General features: G+C 67.8%; 3 protein-coding genes across 4 annotated transcripts; 2 read left to right on the forward strand and 1 right to left on the reverse strand.

Moving 5' to 3' along the window:
- The first annotated feature begins 603 nt into the window (after positions 1-603).
- DEF8 (differentially expressed in FDCP 8 homolog) lies at positions 604-5017 on the forward strand. Of its 2 annotated transcripts, none has more exons than XM_063168226.1 (12): positions 604-676; positions 1418-1536; positions 1651-1733; positions 1815-1964; positions 2165-2306; positions 2440-2539; positions 3085-3212; positions 3545-3658; positions 3972-4052; positions 4331-4471; positions 4629-4670; positions 4774-4972. In XM_063168226.1, the coding sequence occupies exons 1-12, from the start codon at positions 660-662 to the stop codon at positions 4821-4823; spliced, it is 1167 nt and encodes a 388-aa protein (XP_063024296.1). In that variant the 5' UTR covers positions 604-659; the 3' UTR covers positions 4824-4972. The 2 variants fall into 2 exon arrangements, with proteins under 2 accessions (XP_063024296.1, XP_063024295.1); XM_063168225.1 differs by having other exon boundaries at positions 613-676; positions 2375-2539; positions 4561-4670; positions 4774-5017.
- An 877-nt stretch (positions 5018-5894) lies between these two features.
- Positions 5895-8906, reverse strand: DBNDD1 (dysbindin domain containing 1). The gene is made up of 5 exons (XM_063167586.1): positions 8833-8906; positions 7763-7868; positions 6793-6939; positions 6313-6453; positions 5895-6225 (listed from the first exon to the last, which is right to left on the reverse strand). Exons 2-5 carry the CDS (start codon positions 7809-7811, stop codon positions 6053-6055), a joined length of 510 nt encoding a protein of 169 aa, XP_063023656.1. The 5' UTR covers positions 7812-7868; positions 8833-8906; the 3' UTR covers positions 5895-6052.
- Positions 8907-9401: 495 nt separating this feature from the next.
- On the forward strand, positions 9402-16942 carry GAS8 (growth arrest specific 8). The gene is made up of 11 exons (XM_063168228.1): positions 9402-9478; positions 9909-9989; positions 11700-11897; positions 12055-12261; positions 12557-12611; positions 13011-13216; positions 13451-13618; positions 13913-13999; positions 15003-15212; positions 16266-16331; positions 16575-16942. Exons 1-11 carry the CDS (start codon positions 9476-9478, stop codon positions 16722-16724), a joined length of 1431 nt encoding a protein of 476 aa, XP_063024298.1. The 5' UTR covers positions 9402-9475; the 3' UTR covers positions 16725-16942.
- Position 16943: the final 1 nt, after the last annotated feature.

Consider the following 16943-nt stretch of genomic DNA (forward strand, 5'->3'; position numbering starts at 1 on the left):
GGGCTGTGGGGATGGGGACACTGGGAACGGAGACTGTAGGGGTGGGGTCTGTAGGGGTGGAGACAGTGGGGATGGAGGCTGTGGGTTGTGGGGATGGGGGCTGTAGGGACAAGGTATGGTCGAGCTGGGGATTCTGAGGCTGTCGTAGTGGGGACGGTGCAGATGGCAGCAGTGGGGCTGTCGCGGTGGGGACGGTGCAGATGTCGCGGTGGGGACGGTGCGGGTAGTAGCAGTGGGGACAGTGGGGCTGGCTGTCGCGGTGGGGATGCAGCAGTGGGGCTGTCGCGCTGGGGACAGTGGGGCTGTCGCGCTGGGGACGGTGCAGATGTCGCGCTGGGGACAGTGCGGCTGTCGCGGAGCGGCCCCGCCCGGGCGCGGCGGGTGCAGTGCGGTCTGCCGGCCGACAGGGGGCGACAGCACGCAGGACGAGAGGGGCGGAGCCTGCTGGGGCGGGGCCTCGCGGGAGGCGGGGCCATACAGGGGGCGGGGCCTGGCGGGCGCGGCGGCGCGCGCGGTGAGCGGGGCGGGGGCGCTGCCCCCTGGCGGGCGCGGGAGGGGCCGCGGGGACGGGAGGGGACAGCGGGGACAGCGGGGACAGCGGGGCACAGCCGGGGACAGCGGGGCACAGCCGGGGACAGCGGGGCCCTCGGGCGGCCGCCATGCGTGGACGGTGCCGGTACGTGTGACCGCGGGCCGAAGCGGGCGGTGCCGGCGGGGCAGGGCGGGGGCACGGGCGTGGGAGGCGGAGAGACGCGTCTGTCCGCGGGGACGGACACGGGGACAGGGGCGGGAGCGGAGACGGGGTATGGTGCCAGCAACGACGTGTCGGGGACGGGGACGGTGCTGGGGTGGCGGTGCTTGTGACAGGATGCCGGTGCCGGTGTGTCAGTTCCGGTGTGTCGGTGTCAGTGCCGGTGTGTCGGTGCCGGTGTGTCGGTGTTTGTGGCAGTGCTGGGGTTTCTGCGGCCGTATCAGGGTATCGGTGGCAGTGAGGAGGTGTCGGTACCAGTGCCGGTGCCCGTGACGGGGTTTCAGCGCTGCTGTTGGGGTGCCGGTGCCAGGGCCGGTACCCCCGGTGGGTGTACCGGGGTGTTGCTGCTCCTGGGGAGGTGCCGGTGCTGAGGTGGCAGTGCCATCACAGGGTGTTGGTGACAGTGCCGGTGCTGCTGAGGCGCTATTGGTGCCTGGCATGGGGTGACTGCTGGTGCCAGGGTGTGGGTGCTGGCGATGCCGTGCAAGTGCCCGTCACGGGGCGGTGGTGATGGCATTCGGGGTGCTGATGGCATTTGGGGTGCTGGTGCCAGTGCTAGTGCCGGGCTGTGGATGCCAGGGTGCCCGTGCCAGGCTGTGGATGCCAGGGTGCCCGTGCCGGTGCCGCTGCCCGTGCTGGGCTGACTGAGGCCGTGTCCCCCGGCAGCAGGACGGCGGCGATGGCGTCGGACGAGCGGCTGGCCCGGTTCCGCCAGGCGCACCTGAACCCGTTCAACAAGAGCCCCGAGCAGGCGGAGCGGCCCGAGGGGGAGCCCCCGGCCCCAGGTGGGTGCCGCTTCCCCCCCGCCCCTCGCTGTCCCGCACGGGGGGCGCAGCCGGGCCCAGGCCCTGCTCGGGGCTGCGTTCAGCCCCCCGTGAGCCCCCGCTCCCCCTCTGCAGCCCAGCAGCCGGACCCCCCCCCGGGGGACCCCGAGGGCGCCCTGGACCTGGGGCTGGCCGAGGACCACTTCTCGCGGCCCGTGGTGAGTGCGGCGGGCGCTGTGGGGCGGGGGGCGCACGGCGGGCTCGGCTGACCCCCCTCTCGCCCCTCGGGGTGCCGGCAGGGGCTGATCCTGGCGTCGGACGTGCCGCAGCTGCGCCGCGCCATCGAGGAGTGCAAGCGGGCGATCCTGGCGCTGCCCGAGCACTCGGAGCGCCAGAAGGACGCCGTGGTGCGCCTCATCCACCTCCGCCTCAAGCTGCAGGAGCTCAAGGTGGGGCTGGGGCCGCGCACACGGGGGCTCTGTGCTGGGGCTCCGTGCTCACACCCATCCCCGGAGGGTTGGAGCATCCTGCGGTGGTGGGAGGTGTCCCCGTCCGTGGCAGGGAAGGGATGGTGGAAGGGGTGACCCTTAAGGTCCGGCCCAAGCCATTCCGTGATTCTTTAGCTCCCTGACCCCCTTTCCCCCTGCAGGACCCTGGTGAGGATGAGCCCAACATCCGCGTGGTCCTGGAGCACCGCTTCTACAAGGAGAAGAGCAAGAGCGTCAAGCAGATGTGTGACAAGTGCAGCACCATCATCTGGGGACTCATCCAGACCTGGTACACCTGCACAGGTGCGTCTGGGACACCCCGCCCGTCCCCGCTTGCCCCCGCCCGCGCTGACGGCCGGCCGTGCCCCCAGGCTGCTACTACCGCTGCCACAGCAAGTGCCTGCCGCTGGTGAGCCGGCCGTGCGTGCGGGCCCAGGTCAGCCACCAGGCGGAGTACCAGCTCAGCATCTGCCCCGAGAGCGGCCTGGACAGCCAGGACTACCGCTGTGCCGAGTGCCGGGCGCCCATCTCCCTCCGTGAGCCCCTGCTGCCCGGGGGACGGGGAGCTGGGGGAGATGGGGGACATGGGGGACATGGGGGCAACTGGGGGGACAGAGGGAGATGGGGGGGCTGGGGGAGCTGGGGGAACTGGGGGAGCTGGGGGGCTGGGGTGGCTGTGGGTAATGGGGCTTGAGGAAAGCAAGGCTGGGGGAGCTGGGGAGTTGTGTTAGCTGGGGGCTCAGTGGGGCTGGGATGAGCTGAGAGCTCTGTGGGGTTGGGGCTGTAGGGCTGGGGGGTTCGTGAAGCTCTGTGGGACTGAGGGTTGTGAGGATGAGGGGGCTGGGAGGGCTCTGTGGGGCTGGGGGAGCCCAGAGTGAGGGGCTGCGGGCTGGGAGGTGTGTGGGGCTGGCAGGAGCTGACCGTGGGCTCTGGGGGTGATGGGGCTCTGGGGAAGGTGACACCGGGGCCCTGCCGTGTCCCCGGGCCTTGCTGGGTGTGCCGGGGGCACGCACAGGGTGTGGGGGCGCAGAGGGCAGGGCAGCGGCGGTGCCAGCCCCGTGCCAGCCCCGTGCCACCGCAGGGGGGGTGCCCAGCGAGGCCCGGCAGTGCGACTACACCGGGCTCTACTACTGCTCCAGCTGCCACTGGAACGACCTGGCCGTGGTGCCCGCCCAGGCCATCCACAACTGGGACTTCGAGCCCCGCAAGGTGGGCTGGGGACACCTGGGTGTCACCCTGGGACAGAACCCCTGAGTGGAGGCCACCGGGGGGCACGTCCTTGTTTGTGGGGGTCCCTGGGAGGTGCCTCCGTGGGTACAGGTGGCTTGGGAGCTGTGTCCTTTGTCAGGGGGTCCCTGGGGGTATCTCCCTTGGTTAGAGGTCACTTGGGGGATCCCATCCTTGATCTTGCATGTCTCTGGGGACCGTGGCCTTGTGTAGATGTCACCTGGGAGACCACAGCCCTGGTCACGGGGGCAGGGGGTCCGTGGGTGGTGGCACGGGGCTGGCAGGTGCTGAGGTGGCCCTGGCGGCGCTGGCAGGTGTCACGGTGCAGCATGAGGTACCTGGCACTGATGGTGTCACGGCCGGTGCTGAAGCTGAGGGAGATCAACCCACTGCTCTTCAACTACGTGGAGGAGCTGGTGGAGATCCGGGTGAGTGCTGGGGCTGGGGAGGGCACCCCAAGGGCAGGGGACACCACAGGGGCCTGTGCAGCGAGCAGGAGGTGGGGGGACCCCGGGGGCACCCCACAGAGAGGAAGCAAGGTGGGGTGGGGGGTACGGCCCAGAGGGTGCCCAGACTGTAACAGGGATGAACTTCACCCAGTCTGGGCTTTTTCTTGTCGTGCTCCATTAACAACCCTGTCCCCATCCTGCCCCTGCCACTGCTGTTTGTCCTGTCCTTGGGATCCCTGCCCCACACCCATTCCTGTCCCCACTGCCACCCCTCCCACTGTGTCCCCTGCAGAAGCTGCGCCAGGACATCCTGCTGATGAAGCCCTACTTCATCACCTGCAAGGAGGCCATGGAGGCGCGGCTGCTGCTGCAGGTCAGGCGGGAACCGGGGCCAGGCGTGGCAGTGGTGGTCACACTGTGGTGGCAGTCACACAGCAGTGGTGGTCACACACTGATTGTGGTCGCACAGTGATGGCAGTCACACCTTGGTGGCGGTCACACCTTGGTAGCAGTCACACAGCAGTGTCACACCTTGGTGGCGGTCACATGACAGTGATGGTCACACCTTGGTGACGGTCACACCTTGGTGGCGGTCACACGACAGTGATGGTCACACCTTGGTGGCAGTCACAGCGCCCCTTTCCCCCCCAGCTGCAGGACCGGCAGCACTTTGTGGAGAACGACGAGATGTACTCGCTGCAGGACCTGATCGACATCGAGGCCGGGCGCCTGGGCTGCTCCCTCACCGAGATCCACACGCTCTTTGCCAAGCACATCAAGCTGGACTGCGAGGTGAGCCCGTGCTGGGGGGCAGAGCTGTGGGGACACCCCCGTGGGGCCAGGGGAGGGCTGGCAGGGTCACGCTGTCACCCGCTCCCCAGCGGTGCCAGGCCAAGGGCTTTGTCTGCGAGCTGTGCCGCGAGGGCGACGTGCTCTTCCCCTTCGACAGCCACACCTCGGTCTGCGCCGACTGCTCCGCCGTCTTCCACAGGTACCGTGGCGCTCTGGGGCGGGCTGTGGGGCCCCCTGGGGGTGGCAGGGGGTGACCCAGCCCCTCTGGGGGTGGCAGGGGGTGACCGTTCCCCCCTCTGCAGGGACTGCTACTACGACAACTCCACCACGTGTCCCCGCTGCGCCCGGCTGAGCCTGCGGAAGCAATCCCTGTTCCAGGACTCCGGCACGGAGGGGGAGCCCTGAGGGGGTCTGCCCCCACTGTGGGGTCTCAGCCCCAAGGCTGCCCCCACCCCACCCAGCACAGGGCGCTGGGACGGACACGATCAGCCCAGCAGCGGTTTGGGGACTGGGCTGGGGCTGGCTCTGGGATCCCGTGCTCACGGACGTGGCAGCGCTGCCGGGAGCGAATCTCCGCTGGAGCCCAGCCCTTCCCGGGAGCACCGAGAGCCTCACCGGAGGGGCGGGATGGGGTTAACCGGGATCCGGTAAAGGCTCCGCAGCGGCTCCTGCCTGGGGCCGGGCTGCGGGCAGGGCTGGGGCTGCTGTGCTGTCCTGCAGTGGCAGGCGCTGGCAGGAGGGCTCGGCCCTGGCACCGCGGTGGGACCGAGTCCCTCCCACACGCAGTACCGGACTCTGGTCCCTCCCCAGCCCACGGCACCACCGTTACCGGGCCGAGCCCCGGGGGGATGCTGCGGGATCTTCCGGGGCTGGACCGGGCGCGGTGCGGAGCCGCTGCCTCCCCTTCTGCCGGTGTTTCTGTAGCATTAAGGAGCCTCTTTGCGCAACCCAGCACTCGTGTCCCTGCTTTGGGCGGCGAGGGGGCACCGGGGGCACGGGCAGGAGGTGCCAACGCCCGGGGGTGGCAGCCCGGGAGCTCCGGCAGCCCCGGGCCGGTCCGCGGGGTGGAATTGCGCCGCTCGGGATGTGCCGCGGCCGCCGCCGGTCTCCCGCCCATCGAGAGCGGCCGCGGCCCCGCTGCCCCGGTACCCGCTAGGGCCGGGCACCCCCTCCCCGCTGCTCCCGCGCCGTTCCGTGCCCCCAGCTCCTCCCGCTCCCCCAGCGGCGGCGCAGACGGGCAGAGGCCGGCGGTGGGTCGGTCGGTCGGTCGGTTTTACCGGATCACAGCACTGCTACATCAGAACCGGGCGGGCACCGGCACCGGCCGCGCTCCGTCGGGCCGCGCTGAGCCGTGCGACCCGTCCCGTGCCGCCCCCTCCGCCGCTCCCGGGGGCCGGCGGGACCGGCCCGGTTTCCCCCCGGGGCCACCGGCCGAGGGCAGCCCGGTACGTCCCCGCCGCGGCGCCGGGGCCGCCTGTGCCCTCCGGGCGGGCTAACGGGAGTCCTGCGCCCGGGGCCGGGCTCCATCGGTACCGACGGGACCGGCGGCGGCGCGTCCCGGTGTCCCCGGCGGGTCTGTCCCTACGGCTCCCGCGGGCGCTCGGCGGGCAGGAAGGCGTCCGGGGCTCCCGGCGGTCCCGGCGGTCCCGGCGGCAGCTCGGGGTCACTCAGGTGCTTCTTGTCCCGGCCCTGCTCCCGCGCGCGGGTCCAGGAGGGCGAGCGCAGGTACCCGGCCCGCGGCGGCGGCTGCAGCCCTGCGGGACGCACGGCCGGGTGCGCGGTCAGCGGCGCCCCGGGGCGGGCGGACGCGCCGGGAGCGGCGGCCCCGGAGCCCCGCTCACCGCCGGGCGTCTCTCCGGCCGCGTTCTCCTCGTCGGAGTCGGCGAAGACCTCGGCCAGCTCCTGGTCCGACATGTCGGTCAGCTCGGTCAGGTCCAGCAGGTCGAAGTGCACCTCCAGCGAGGACACGCTGCTCAGCGGCTCTGCGGGCACGGGGCACGGCTGGGCACCCACCGCCGTGCCCACCGGGGAGCCGGGGGTGGCTGCTTGGGGCCCGGGGAGCTGGGGGTGTGAGGGGCTGGGGACCCTAGGGGGGATCCTAGGGGACCCCAGGGACAGGAAGGAGACCCCAGGGGATGACAGAACACCGGGGACAATCGGGACGCCCCGAGGGCTGGCAGAGGACTCGGGGACAGGCAAGACACCCCGGAGCAGAGCCGAGGTGCTGGGGACAGGCAGGTGACGCTGTGGGCGGGCAGACGCGGCAGGGACAAAGCAGGGGTGGCAGGAGCTGGCGGGGACGGGCTCAGGGCCTCACTCACGTCGGCGCTCGGTGACCTGCAGCAGGCCGGCGCTGGGGATGGGGATGCCCCCCTGCTCCTCCGCGGGCACCCGGGGGGGCTCCTGGGCCGGGCCGTGCGTGGGGGTCCCTGCGGGGCGCTCCGGGACCAGCGGCTCCTTGCCAAGCTCTGCCACATCGGCACCCTCTGCCTCAGCGAGGGCAGCTCCCCTCGGGGTGCCCGGCTCAGGGCCGGGCACAGCGGGACCCCGGGAGGAGCGGGCACGGGCAGCGCTGCCCGAGCCCCCCGCGTCGGGGCCGGCAGCCCCCCGCCCCCGCCCCCAGCCCCTTTGTGTCGGGAGACAAAGCGCGGCTGTGCCGGGCCCGGACAAGGGCGGATTGTGCTGGGACCGTCCCCGCGGGGAGCGCAGCGACACGGCGGCCGCGGCACGGCCCGTCCCGGGGCACACGGCGCTGGAGCAGCCCGCGGCCGTGGCACACGGCGGGGGCACAGCCGTGCCTCGGGGCTGAGCGGGCACCGGGGAGGCTCTGTGTGCCCGGGGGGGGAACACTGTGCCCTGTCCCCGAGGTCAGTGCACCCCGTGCCACCACCGAACCGTGCCAGCACTGAGTTACCGGGTGGCACGGCTCAGGGATGGCATCGCCTCCCTCCCGCCGGGACGGTGACAGCGGGGCAGGGACAGAGACCTCCAACCCACGGGGGAAGGGGAGTTCCTGCTGCGCGGAGCTGCAGGACAGGGGCAGGACAGCACGGGACAGCACGGGACAGCACGGGACAGCAGCGGGCCGGGAAAAGGGCTCCTCATCCCGGGAAATCGCTCCTCATCCCGCTCCAGAGCAGGGCAGGGCAGAGCGGATCCCCCCGCGCTCCCGCCCGCTCCCGCCGCCTGCCCAGCCCGGTGGGTGACACCGTGCCGTGTCACCGTGCCGTGTCACCGTGCCGTGCCACCGTGAGCAGCGCGGCCCCCTGCCCGCACCGCGCCCGCACCCACCGGGGCGCTGCTCCCGGCTGCAGAACTCCCCTCTGGCCTCCGCCTGCATGGTCCCGCCGTGCCACCGGCCGTGTCACCGGCAGTGTCACCGGGGCTCACCGGCTGCCTGGCGGGAGCGGGGCCGGGTCAGGGATCGCTCCCTCCCGCACGCCGTGCGCTGCTGACTCACGGCGACCGCAGAGCCGGGCGGCCGCCGGTACCGGCACCCCGCGGCACCGGGCACCCCGCGGCACCCGCGGCCCGCCCCGGGGGCACCGTCCCCCCCCGGGCCCGGTGTCCCGCCGCTGCCCCGGTGCCACGGCCGGGGCTGCCTCGTGCGAGCTGTACGGCCCGGTCCTGTGCGGGCCACACCGGGAGGGACGGGCGGGCAAGGCAGCCCCGGCACCGCCTCTGCCGCCAGGTGCAGCCCCCCAGAACTGCGGCCCCCTCGGCACCGGCACCGGCACCGGCACCTCCCTGTCCCCGAGCCCCCCGCACACCGGCACTGCCACAGCCGTGCGGGGTGGCCGCAGGTACCCCCGGCTCCCCCGGGCACCCCAGAGTTCTGTGAGCATGTCCCGTGAGCCCCCCCCGCCCCTGTGCACCCCGGGCACCCCAGTGTCCCCCCGCATTCCCGGGGCACCCGCTGCAAGCCCGGGTGCCCGGTGCGCTCCCCTGCTCCGTGCGACCCCGCTGCCTCCCCTTGTCACCGCCCCGCACCCCCCGTCCTGCGAGCACCCCCGGCCCCCCAAACCCCCGGGGCACCCCAGGGCTCCCTCAGCGCCCCGAACACCCCCGCGTCCCCCCACGTTCCCTGGGTGCCCCACTGCTTTGTCCCTCCGTCCTCGGCTCCCCCGGCACGGACCCCCCCGGTTCCCGGTTCCCGGTCCCCGCCCCCCAGTCCCTCCCCGGCAGCCGGGCCCCCCCAGCCCGGCCCCTTTGCCCCCTTTGCCCCCCAGCGCAGCCCCCGCAGCTCCTCCCGCCGCACCCCCGCCCTACATCTCCGTGTGCGCCCCGCGGGGCCCGGCCCGGTTCCACGGCGATGGGCGTGCCGGTCCCGCCGAGCCTCCCCGCTCTGCCCCTGCCCTCACCTCCGGTGCCGGCCGCTGCCGGGGCCGCCATGCGCCGGGCTCGGGGCTGATGCCGGGGCCGGTGCCGGTGCCGGGCCGGTGCTGGGCGGGCCCGGTGCCAGCCCGCAGCCCGCACGGTCCTGCCCGCCGCGGCGGGGGCGGGGACACCGGGGGCGGGGACACCGGGATGGGCGGGGCCGAGGGGCGGGAGCACCGGCGGGACAAGAGAGGGCGCGGAGGGGACCGGGAGGAGCGGGGGAGCTCGGGGACCGGGGGTGCAGCGGGAAGCTGCAGCTGTGGGGACAGCCCCGGTACAGCGGTGGGCGCGGGGGTCGGGGAGCCTGGGCCGGGCACAGCGGGACCCCCGGGTTTGTCCCCCCCGTCCTACCCGAACTCCCCGGTTCCCCCGGTCCCCAGGTTCCCTCACACGGCCCCCCGGCGCCCCCTCCCCGCCCGGTGCCCGCCATGTCCCCCGGTTCTCCCCGGTGTCCCCTCCCGGCCCCCCCCGCCCCGGCCCCGCCGCTCCCCCTGGCCCCGCCTCCGTTGCCAGGGCGGAGCGTGGCGTTGCTAGGGGGCGTGTCTCACGCAGTGCCGCTCTCGCGAGATCTCGCCGTCCTCTCGCGGGACCTGCCGTCCGTTGCTCGGAGACGCCGGTGCCGCCGCCATGGTGAGAGCGGGACCGGGCCGGGACCGGCACCGGGAACAGCAGAACCGGGGCCGGGGCAGAACCGCACCGGCTGCTGACGGGTGTCTGGCAGCCGGGGTCTGCGGCAGGGGAGGGCGGTGGAGCCCCGCGCTCCCGTGTCTGCGAGCCCCGTCCTGTCCCGGTCCGCTCCCGGGGAGGGTTCGGGGCCCCCGGCGCCGTGCCCGGCACTGCGGGGACGCCGCTCGGGCGTTATGTCGGGTACAGGCGCCTCGGGGTTCCCCGCGGAGCCGGGCCGGCAGTGGCCGCCCATGGGTCTGCTCCCGGCTCGGTGCCGCCGCTGTCCCGGTCCCTGCCGTGAGAGCGGGGATGCTCCGGGACCGGCACCGGGGCCCCGAGCAGCGCCGTGTCCTCCTCACCCGTTCACCTGCTGCGCTTGGCTCTCTGTCCCCAGGGACCCAGAAGGAGAGGGAAAGGGGGCAAGGGCCTGGCGGTGGTGGATGGCCTGGACCCGGAGGAAATGACCAAGGAGCAGGTGAGCGGCACCGGGGGAGAACGGGAGGGGACAGCTCGGGGACAGCTCGGGGACCGTGCCCGGCGCCGGGGACAGCAGCTGCACAGGGTGACAGGGCCCAGCAGCCGGGCTGGTGTCACTGGCGCCTGCCTGGGGCTGCTCCCGCTGCCCTGGGGAGGAGCGGCCGCCTCAGCCCTCCCTCTGCTCGCCTGCCCCAGGTTCTGGCACTGCTGAGAATCCTGGGGGCCCTCGGGACAAGAGAGGGGCTGGAGCATGGCCAGGGAAGGGAATGGAGATGGGGAAGGGTCTGGAGCACAGGGAGAGGCTGAGGGAGCTGGGAAGGGGCTCAGCCTGGAGAAAAGGAGGCTCAGGGGGGGACCTTGTGGCTCTGCACAGCTCCTGACAGGAGGGGACAGCCACAGGGGTGGCTCTGCTCCAGGGAACAGGGACAGGAGGAGAGGGAACAGCCTCAGTCTGGCCAGGACAGGTTGAAGTTGGATATTGGGAACATTCCTTCCTGGAAATGGCTGTCCAGCCCTGGCCCAGGCTGCCCAGCGCAGAGGTGTAGTCCCCATCCCTGGAGGGATTTAGGACTCATGTGGATGTGGCACTTGGGGACAGGGGTTAGGGCTGGCATTGCCACTGCTGGAGGAACAGTTAAACTTGATTTTAGAGGCTTTTCCAAGCCAAACAGTTCCATGAACCAGAAGTATCCAAGCACCTGAGTGTTGTGACAGGTGGAAGAATTATAAAAGAAAGGCCTCATAAAACAGGCCTGCTCTGTGAAACTGATTGTTAGCCTGCCACTTCTTCTGAGTGCAGCTGGTACTTTGCAAGTTCCCATGCACAAACTAACTTGGAATGAATAGTTTGCTAACATAACAACATGTTCTTGGGTGAGAAATAAGGGGACCTGCATAAACATTAGCTCTGTTCCATGAGAGTCCACAAAAGAAAATGCAAACAACCTGCACCTCAGCACGTACACACAAATCACCTTCTGACAACAAACAAAGTGGTAAAAAACTGCCTGCCAGCAGATGTTTCACACCAGGTGTGTGAAAACTGTGTAAAATGAGTTATGTGAATAAACACTGGGCCTTTCCTGCATGAAGGAAATGGAGCCTTGCTTGTTTTATTCTGATACCTGGGAATGCTGTTACTGGTGTTACTGTTAACTGGTGTTAGTGTTACCGGTGTCACTCTTACTGGTGTTACTGTTAACTGGTGTTACTGGTGTCACTGGTGTCACTATTACTGGTGTTATTTACTGTCACTGGTGTCACTGGATTCACTGTCACCGATGTCACTGGTGTTACTGGTGTTATTGTTACTAGTGTTACTGGTGTCACTGTTACTGGTGTTATTTACTGTCACTGGTGTCGCTGGATTCACTGTCACTGATGTCACTGGTGTCACTGTTAACTGGTGTCACTGGTGTTATTGTTACTGGTGGTAACTGGTGTCACTGTTACTGGTGTCACTGGTGTCACTGGACACTGCCAGCCAGAGCCCCATCCTGGGCAATGAGGTTTTGTGTCTCCTTTCCCAGAAGCTGCTGGGTTAGTCAGGACCTCCACAGCCCCACACGGTGACAGCCAGCACATCCTGCGGGTTTGGGACAGGGGCTCTCCAAAGGCACCTGTGCCAGGCCTGCCTGCCCCTCACCTGTGCCAGGCCTGCCCCTCACCTGTGCCCGCCCCTCACCCGTGTGCTCCCTTGGCCGTGCAGCTGCTGCAGCACATGCTGCGGATGCGGCAGGAGCTGGACCGCGAGCGGCAGGAGCGGAACTCCTTCCAGCTGGAGTGTAACCGCATCCAGGGCTACTGGGAGATCACCCGCCGCGAGCTGGAGGAGAGGAAGGCGGAGCTGCGCGCCCGGGACCGCGAGATGGAGGAGGCGCAGGAGCGGCACCAGCTGGAGATCAAGGTGGGCCTGGGGCAGGGGATGCCCCTCCTCCTCCTCCTCCTCCTCCTTGGACCAGAGGAGGAGGAGCTGGGCAGGATGCGATCCAGGGATGTCTCACCAGCATCCCAGTTCCAGGTGTGTCCTGCTGAGCCCTCACCTGTCCCTGGCCTGTCCTTAGGTGTACAAGCAGAAGGTGAAGCACCTTTTGCACGAGCAGCAGGAGAACCTGACGGAGCTGAAGGCAGAGGGAGTTCTGTCCCTGAGGAAGGCCCAGAAGGATCACTGGGAGCAGGAGGAGGAGATGTGGAAGGAGAAGCACTCCTTGAATGCAAGAATGAAGGAGCAGGAGTTGGCCAATGAAGCAGCCATCTCAAAGCTCTGCTTGGTGTGTCCTGTGAGGTGCCTCATCCCTAGCATGGGAGCAGGAGTGGGATCTTACCTCCCTGGCTCTCTGTGGGGTGGGGTGGGATGGGATTTCTGGTGCAGGAATGGGGAGAAGGGATTCCTGGGTGAGCCCTCTCCCACAGTGGGGAGCTCTAACAGCAGCTGGAGAAACTACAAGCCCCTGTTTGCATCAACATGGGATCAGAATCCTGTCCCAAAGAGCAGGAGGGAGTCCCTGGGGATGGGCTGGCTTGGGATTTGGTTGTTTCATCCAACACGGAGTTTGTTCCTCACAGAAACACGAGGAGGAGATGTCCCGGCTGCGCAGTGACTTCGAGCTGCAGACCAAAGGTGAGGCCATGAGCACATCCCACAGGAGCACGACGGGGAGAGCTGCTCCTGGTTCCCCAGCAGCACCTTGAGCACATGGGGGCAGGTTCTCCCCAGTTCTGGACCTTTTTCCCCTTCCCTCTTCTGGCCATTTTTCCTTCCTGTTCTAGTCAGCTTCCCACCCCAGTTCTGGCTGATCTCCTCCCCCCAGGTTCTGGTCAGTTTTCCCCATAAGTTCCAGCTGGTTTTCCTCCTCAGATCAGTCTACTTTGCCCTCCAGTTCTGGCTGGTTTTTCCCTTCTAATTCCAGCTGGTCCCAACCCACACAGTTTTGGCTGTTTTTTCTCCCTTCCCCATTCTGGTCACTTTTCCTCCCCAGTTTCAGCCAGTTTTTCCCCATCTCTGACAATTTCCCCCCAGAGATGGAGGCCAAGTACACGAGGAGGATGCAGGCACTGCGGGACGAGCTGGACCTGCGGAGGAAGACAGAGATCCATGAGCTGGAGGAGAGGAAGAACACCCAGATCAGCGAGCTGATAGGGAACCACGAGGGGGCTTTTGGTGCCATCAAGAACTACTACAACGACATCACCGCCAAAAACCTGACCCTCATCAACCTCCTGAAGGTATTGCCCAAAAACCTGACCCTCATCAACCTCCTGAAGGTATTGCCTGTCCCTGTGCCACCCCTGCACCCAGGGACTGCCCCTGCCAGGGTGTCAGCTGGGTCTGGCAGTTCCAGGTGTCACTGTGGGTGCTGCTGGTGGCCTCTACATGAGTGGGGAGGGTGTCCTGAGGGTGTGGGGCACTCTGAGGGGCTGGGCAGTCCCCCGAGCCAGCACTTGTGTTCCTAAGAACAGGAGCAGGTGGAAGAGCTGAAGAAGAAGCAGGCTGTGCTGGAAAAGGAGAAGGCAGATGTGCTGCGTGAGAACAAGGGGCTGGCAGAGCCACTGCACGAGGCCCAGGAGCAGGTGGCTGAGCTGCAGAGGAAGCTGGTTAACTATTACAGGGACAAGGAGGCCCTGGTGGTGAGTGCCCAGCCCTGTCCTTCCATGGGCTTGTTCCTGGAGGGAAAACACTGAGCTCTGCCACTTGGTGTGCTGTGATTGCTGGGCAAAGCAAGTCCTGTTCTGCTTGCTGTGTGTTTGTGGGATCTCAGACGGGGATCCAAAGAGAGACTGGGAGGGAGAGCAGCCCCACTGCAGGGATTGGTGTGCCTGCTGCCTGGTTTTCTCTCTGCCGCTCACTCTCCCTTCCCAGAACACATCTCCAACACTTCTCAGATAATCCTGTGCTCTTTAATCCTCCTTTCCCATTCACAGAACTCCAAAGCCCATCTGAAAATCGCTCAGAAGGAGCTGAAGGACCTTCAGTGCGAACACGAGGTGCTGGAGCAGCGGTTCAGTCAGGTGAGACGTGCAGGCAGGGCTGGGCATCCCATCCCCTCCCCAAACCTTCTGCAAACCCTCAGCTGAGGATTTGAGGGCGTGGGGCTCAGCAGAGGTTCTGCTTAGCCCAGGGCTTTGCAAAGTTAATCCTGAGTCGGCTGATAACCGCTGCTCCCAGCAAAGCTGCTCCCAGCTCCAGCCTCTCCCACGGTCAGCAGACAGGCCTGGCCTTGTCCTTTGCTGAGCAGTCATGCACGCTCCAGCAGGGCCCCAGGCTGCTGGGCTGCGTGGGGCAGAGCTGGATGGGGGCATTGCCACGGGCCCCTCCTCCTGCCGGGGCTCCAGGATTGTTCCCTCCCGTTCTGGGGTGCTGGGGAGCAGCCCTGCAGAGCGAGTGCTCCCCCCCACTAACCCAGATAAATCTTATGAGGCAGGAGAGAGCTCATTTGCAATTCGTAGAAATCCCCAGGAATATGAACATTGATCCGAGGCCTCATTAACAATCCATCATTAAGACAGCGCCAGATTCAGAGCGTTCAGAAATAGGCTTTGGAGGAGAGGCTGTGTCCTAATTAGGACACTTATTAACTAGCTGTGAGCCAGGGACTGCTGCCAGCTGTGGGGATGAGAGGAGAGACCCCCATGTGCCGGGGGCCCTGGCTGGGGTCTGAATGAGTGCTGCAGGGAGCCTGCTGGGGCATTCCGTGCCTGGAGGGGAGGAGGAGGAGGAGGAGGGAGAAGCACAGGTGCTGCACCACGGAGGGAGGGAGAGAGGGAGGGAAGAGGGGAGGGGGGGAGGCTGTGCTGCAGCACCTGCCTTCCCTGTGGGCTGCAGGTGCCGTGGGGAATGGCTGGGCTGAGCTGCTGGACCAGTTTCCTGCTGTGTTTGTGCTCCACTCCATTGTGCAGACCCCAGCCAGCCTCGCACAGACCCCCGTGTCCCCCGGGATCCTGAGGGAGCTGTGACACTGTGCTGGCCCCAGGTCCTGAGGGAGCTGTGACACTGTGCTGCCCCCCGGAGCAGGTCCAGTCGGAGCGGGACGACCTCTACCAGAACTTCACCAGAGCCATTAACGAGGTGCAGCAAAAAACGGGCTACAAGAACCTGCTCCTGGAGCACAAGCTGCACAGCCTCCTCTCCCTCCTGGAGCAGAAGGAGGTGGAGCTCAGCGAGATCCTTGCAGCCGCCGACCTCGACCCCAGCGCTCTCTCCTTGGTCTCGCACAAGCTGGAGGTACTGGGGCCCAGCGAGGGCTGCATTTGGGGGGCAGAGCCCACTGTGGGGTGCCTGCTGCCCCTGGAAAGCACCAGTGCCCATCCTGCATGGGTGGCTGTAGGTGGCACGTCACTTGTCACTCACTGCCAGCGCTCCCAGGCCACGTGTGGTGCCCGGGGCACTGGGCTCTGCCTCGAGAGCAGAGCATGTGGGTGGTGGAGTTTGGCACTGCTCTGTCCCTCAGCTGGGGCCTGTCTGGAGGAGCATGGCCGCAGGCTCCATGGCACTGCTGGCACCCTGTGCTGCCACACAGCCAGCCGACCGCCAGCGGGTCCGGTGGCACCCAGGGGCTCTGTGCTGGGGGGGCTGCACCTGCTGAGCCTCGCCTGGCCATGGGGACGGTGCAGACAGGATCCTGGGGCTCTGCGGTGCCTGCCGTGCTAAAAATACCTCTGCAGACAGCCCGGAGACCCACATTCCTGCAGCCTGCCGCAGCTGGAGCCGGCAGCAGCGCTGTGCGGGCTGGGCAGACACAGGGAACGAGGGCTCCACCACCTGGTGCCCTCCCGCGTGTCCCCAGCCAGGTCCCCGCGGCAGGGGCAGTCGGGGAGGCTCTGGGATGCTCTGGCATGCATACCAGGCCTATGGCACAGGCAGCGGATGTGTCACCTCCCAGCATGTGGGACAAAACACATTCCTGGGATGGCATCGCTGGCGTCGGGCTCTCCTGCAGCTGCCGGGGTCCCTGAATTCCTCCTCTCAGCTGCCTGGGGCAGCCTGGCTCCCTGTAATTCCGGGGGTGCCGCCGTGGCAGCAGGGAGGTGCTGCTGGAGCAGAGCAGGTGCTGCCAGCGCTCCCCGTGACAGCGATGGCTGTGGTGCTCATCCAGAGCTGCTGTCCCTGCCCGGGGCTGGCTGTCCCTGGCAGTGCCACTCAGAGGGGGCAGGGTGGTGGCCAGCTGCCAGGCCGGGCTGCCTCGTGTGCTCTGCCACGCCACGGCCACCAGGGCACGGCCAGAGCGTCCCCAGGGCTGGGCAGAGCAGCCTCATGCCAACCTCCCCTTCCTTGCAGGACGTGCTCAATTCCAAGAATGCCACCATCCAGGACCTGCAGATCCAGCTGGCCAGAGTCTGCAAGGTAAGGGCAGGGAGGAGTCCTGGGGAGGTTTAAGAGCCCTGTGGATGGGGCACTTGGGGACGTGGGTTAGTGCTGGCCTGGGCACTGCTGGGGGAGCAGTTGGACTCGGTGATCTTAGAGGCATTTCCAACCCAAACGATTCTGTGATTCCATGGCTTTGGCTTGGGGGTGGGCAATGAGGCTGGGGCTGCAGGGAGCTCTGCTCTGCTGGCAGAGGGGCTGACAGGGACCCTTTCCTGGCAGGCACACAACGACATGCTGCAGACCTTCGAGGCAAAGCTGACAGCCTTTGGCATCCCCCTGGACAACCTGGGTTTCCAGCCACTGTCCTTCCCCCTCCCGGGGCAGGAACTGGGGAAGGGCCCTGCTGGACTCGTTTCAGTGCCCACCTGATGCTGGCAGCACGGAGGGTCCCACTGGCACACTGGCAGTGGGGCTGTGCCCTTTTCCTGCTGCATGTCTTTAAACAGACGCCAGTGAGCATCTTCAGGAACCTCTCCTGCCAAGGGGGACCACAGCTGGAGGGCTGCAGGCATCCCACCCACCCCACCATGCTGCCCCTGGGGCTAATTCTGTTCCCACAAAAGTGGAAGGTGATGTTTTGAGACAAAC

The sequence above is a fragment of the Melospiza melodia genome, chromosome 13 (assembly GCF_035770615.1).
Source record: "Melospiza melodia melodia isolate bMelMel2 chromosome 13, bMelMel2.pri, whole genome shotgun sequence".
NCBI classification, from domain to species: domain Eukaryota; kingdom Metazoa; phylum Chordata; class Aves; order Passeriformes; family Passerellidae; genus Melospiza; species Melospiza melodia.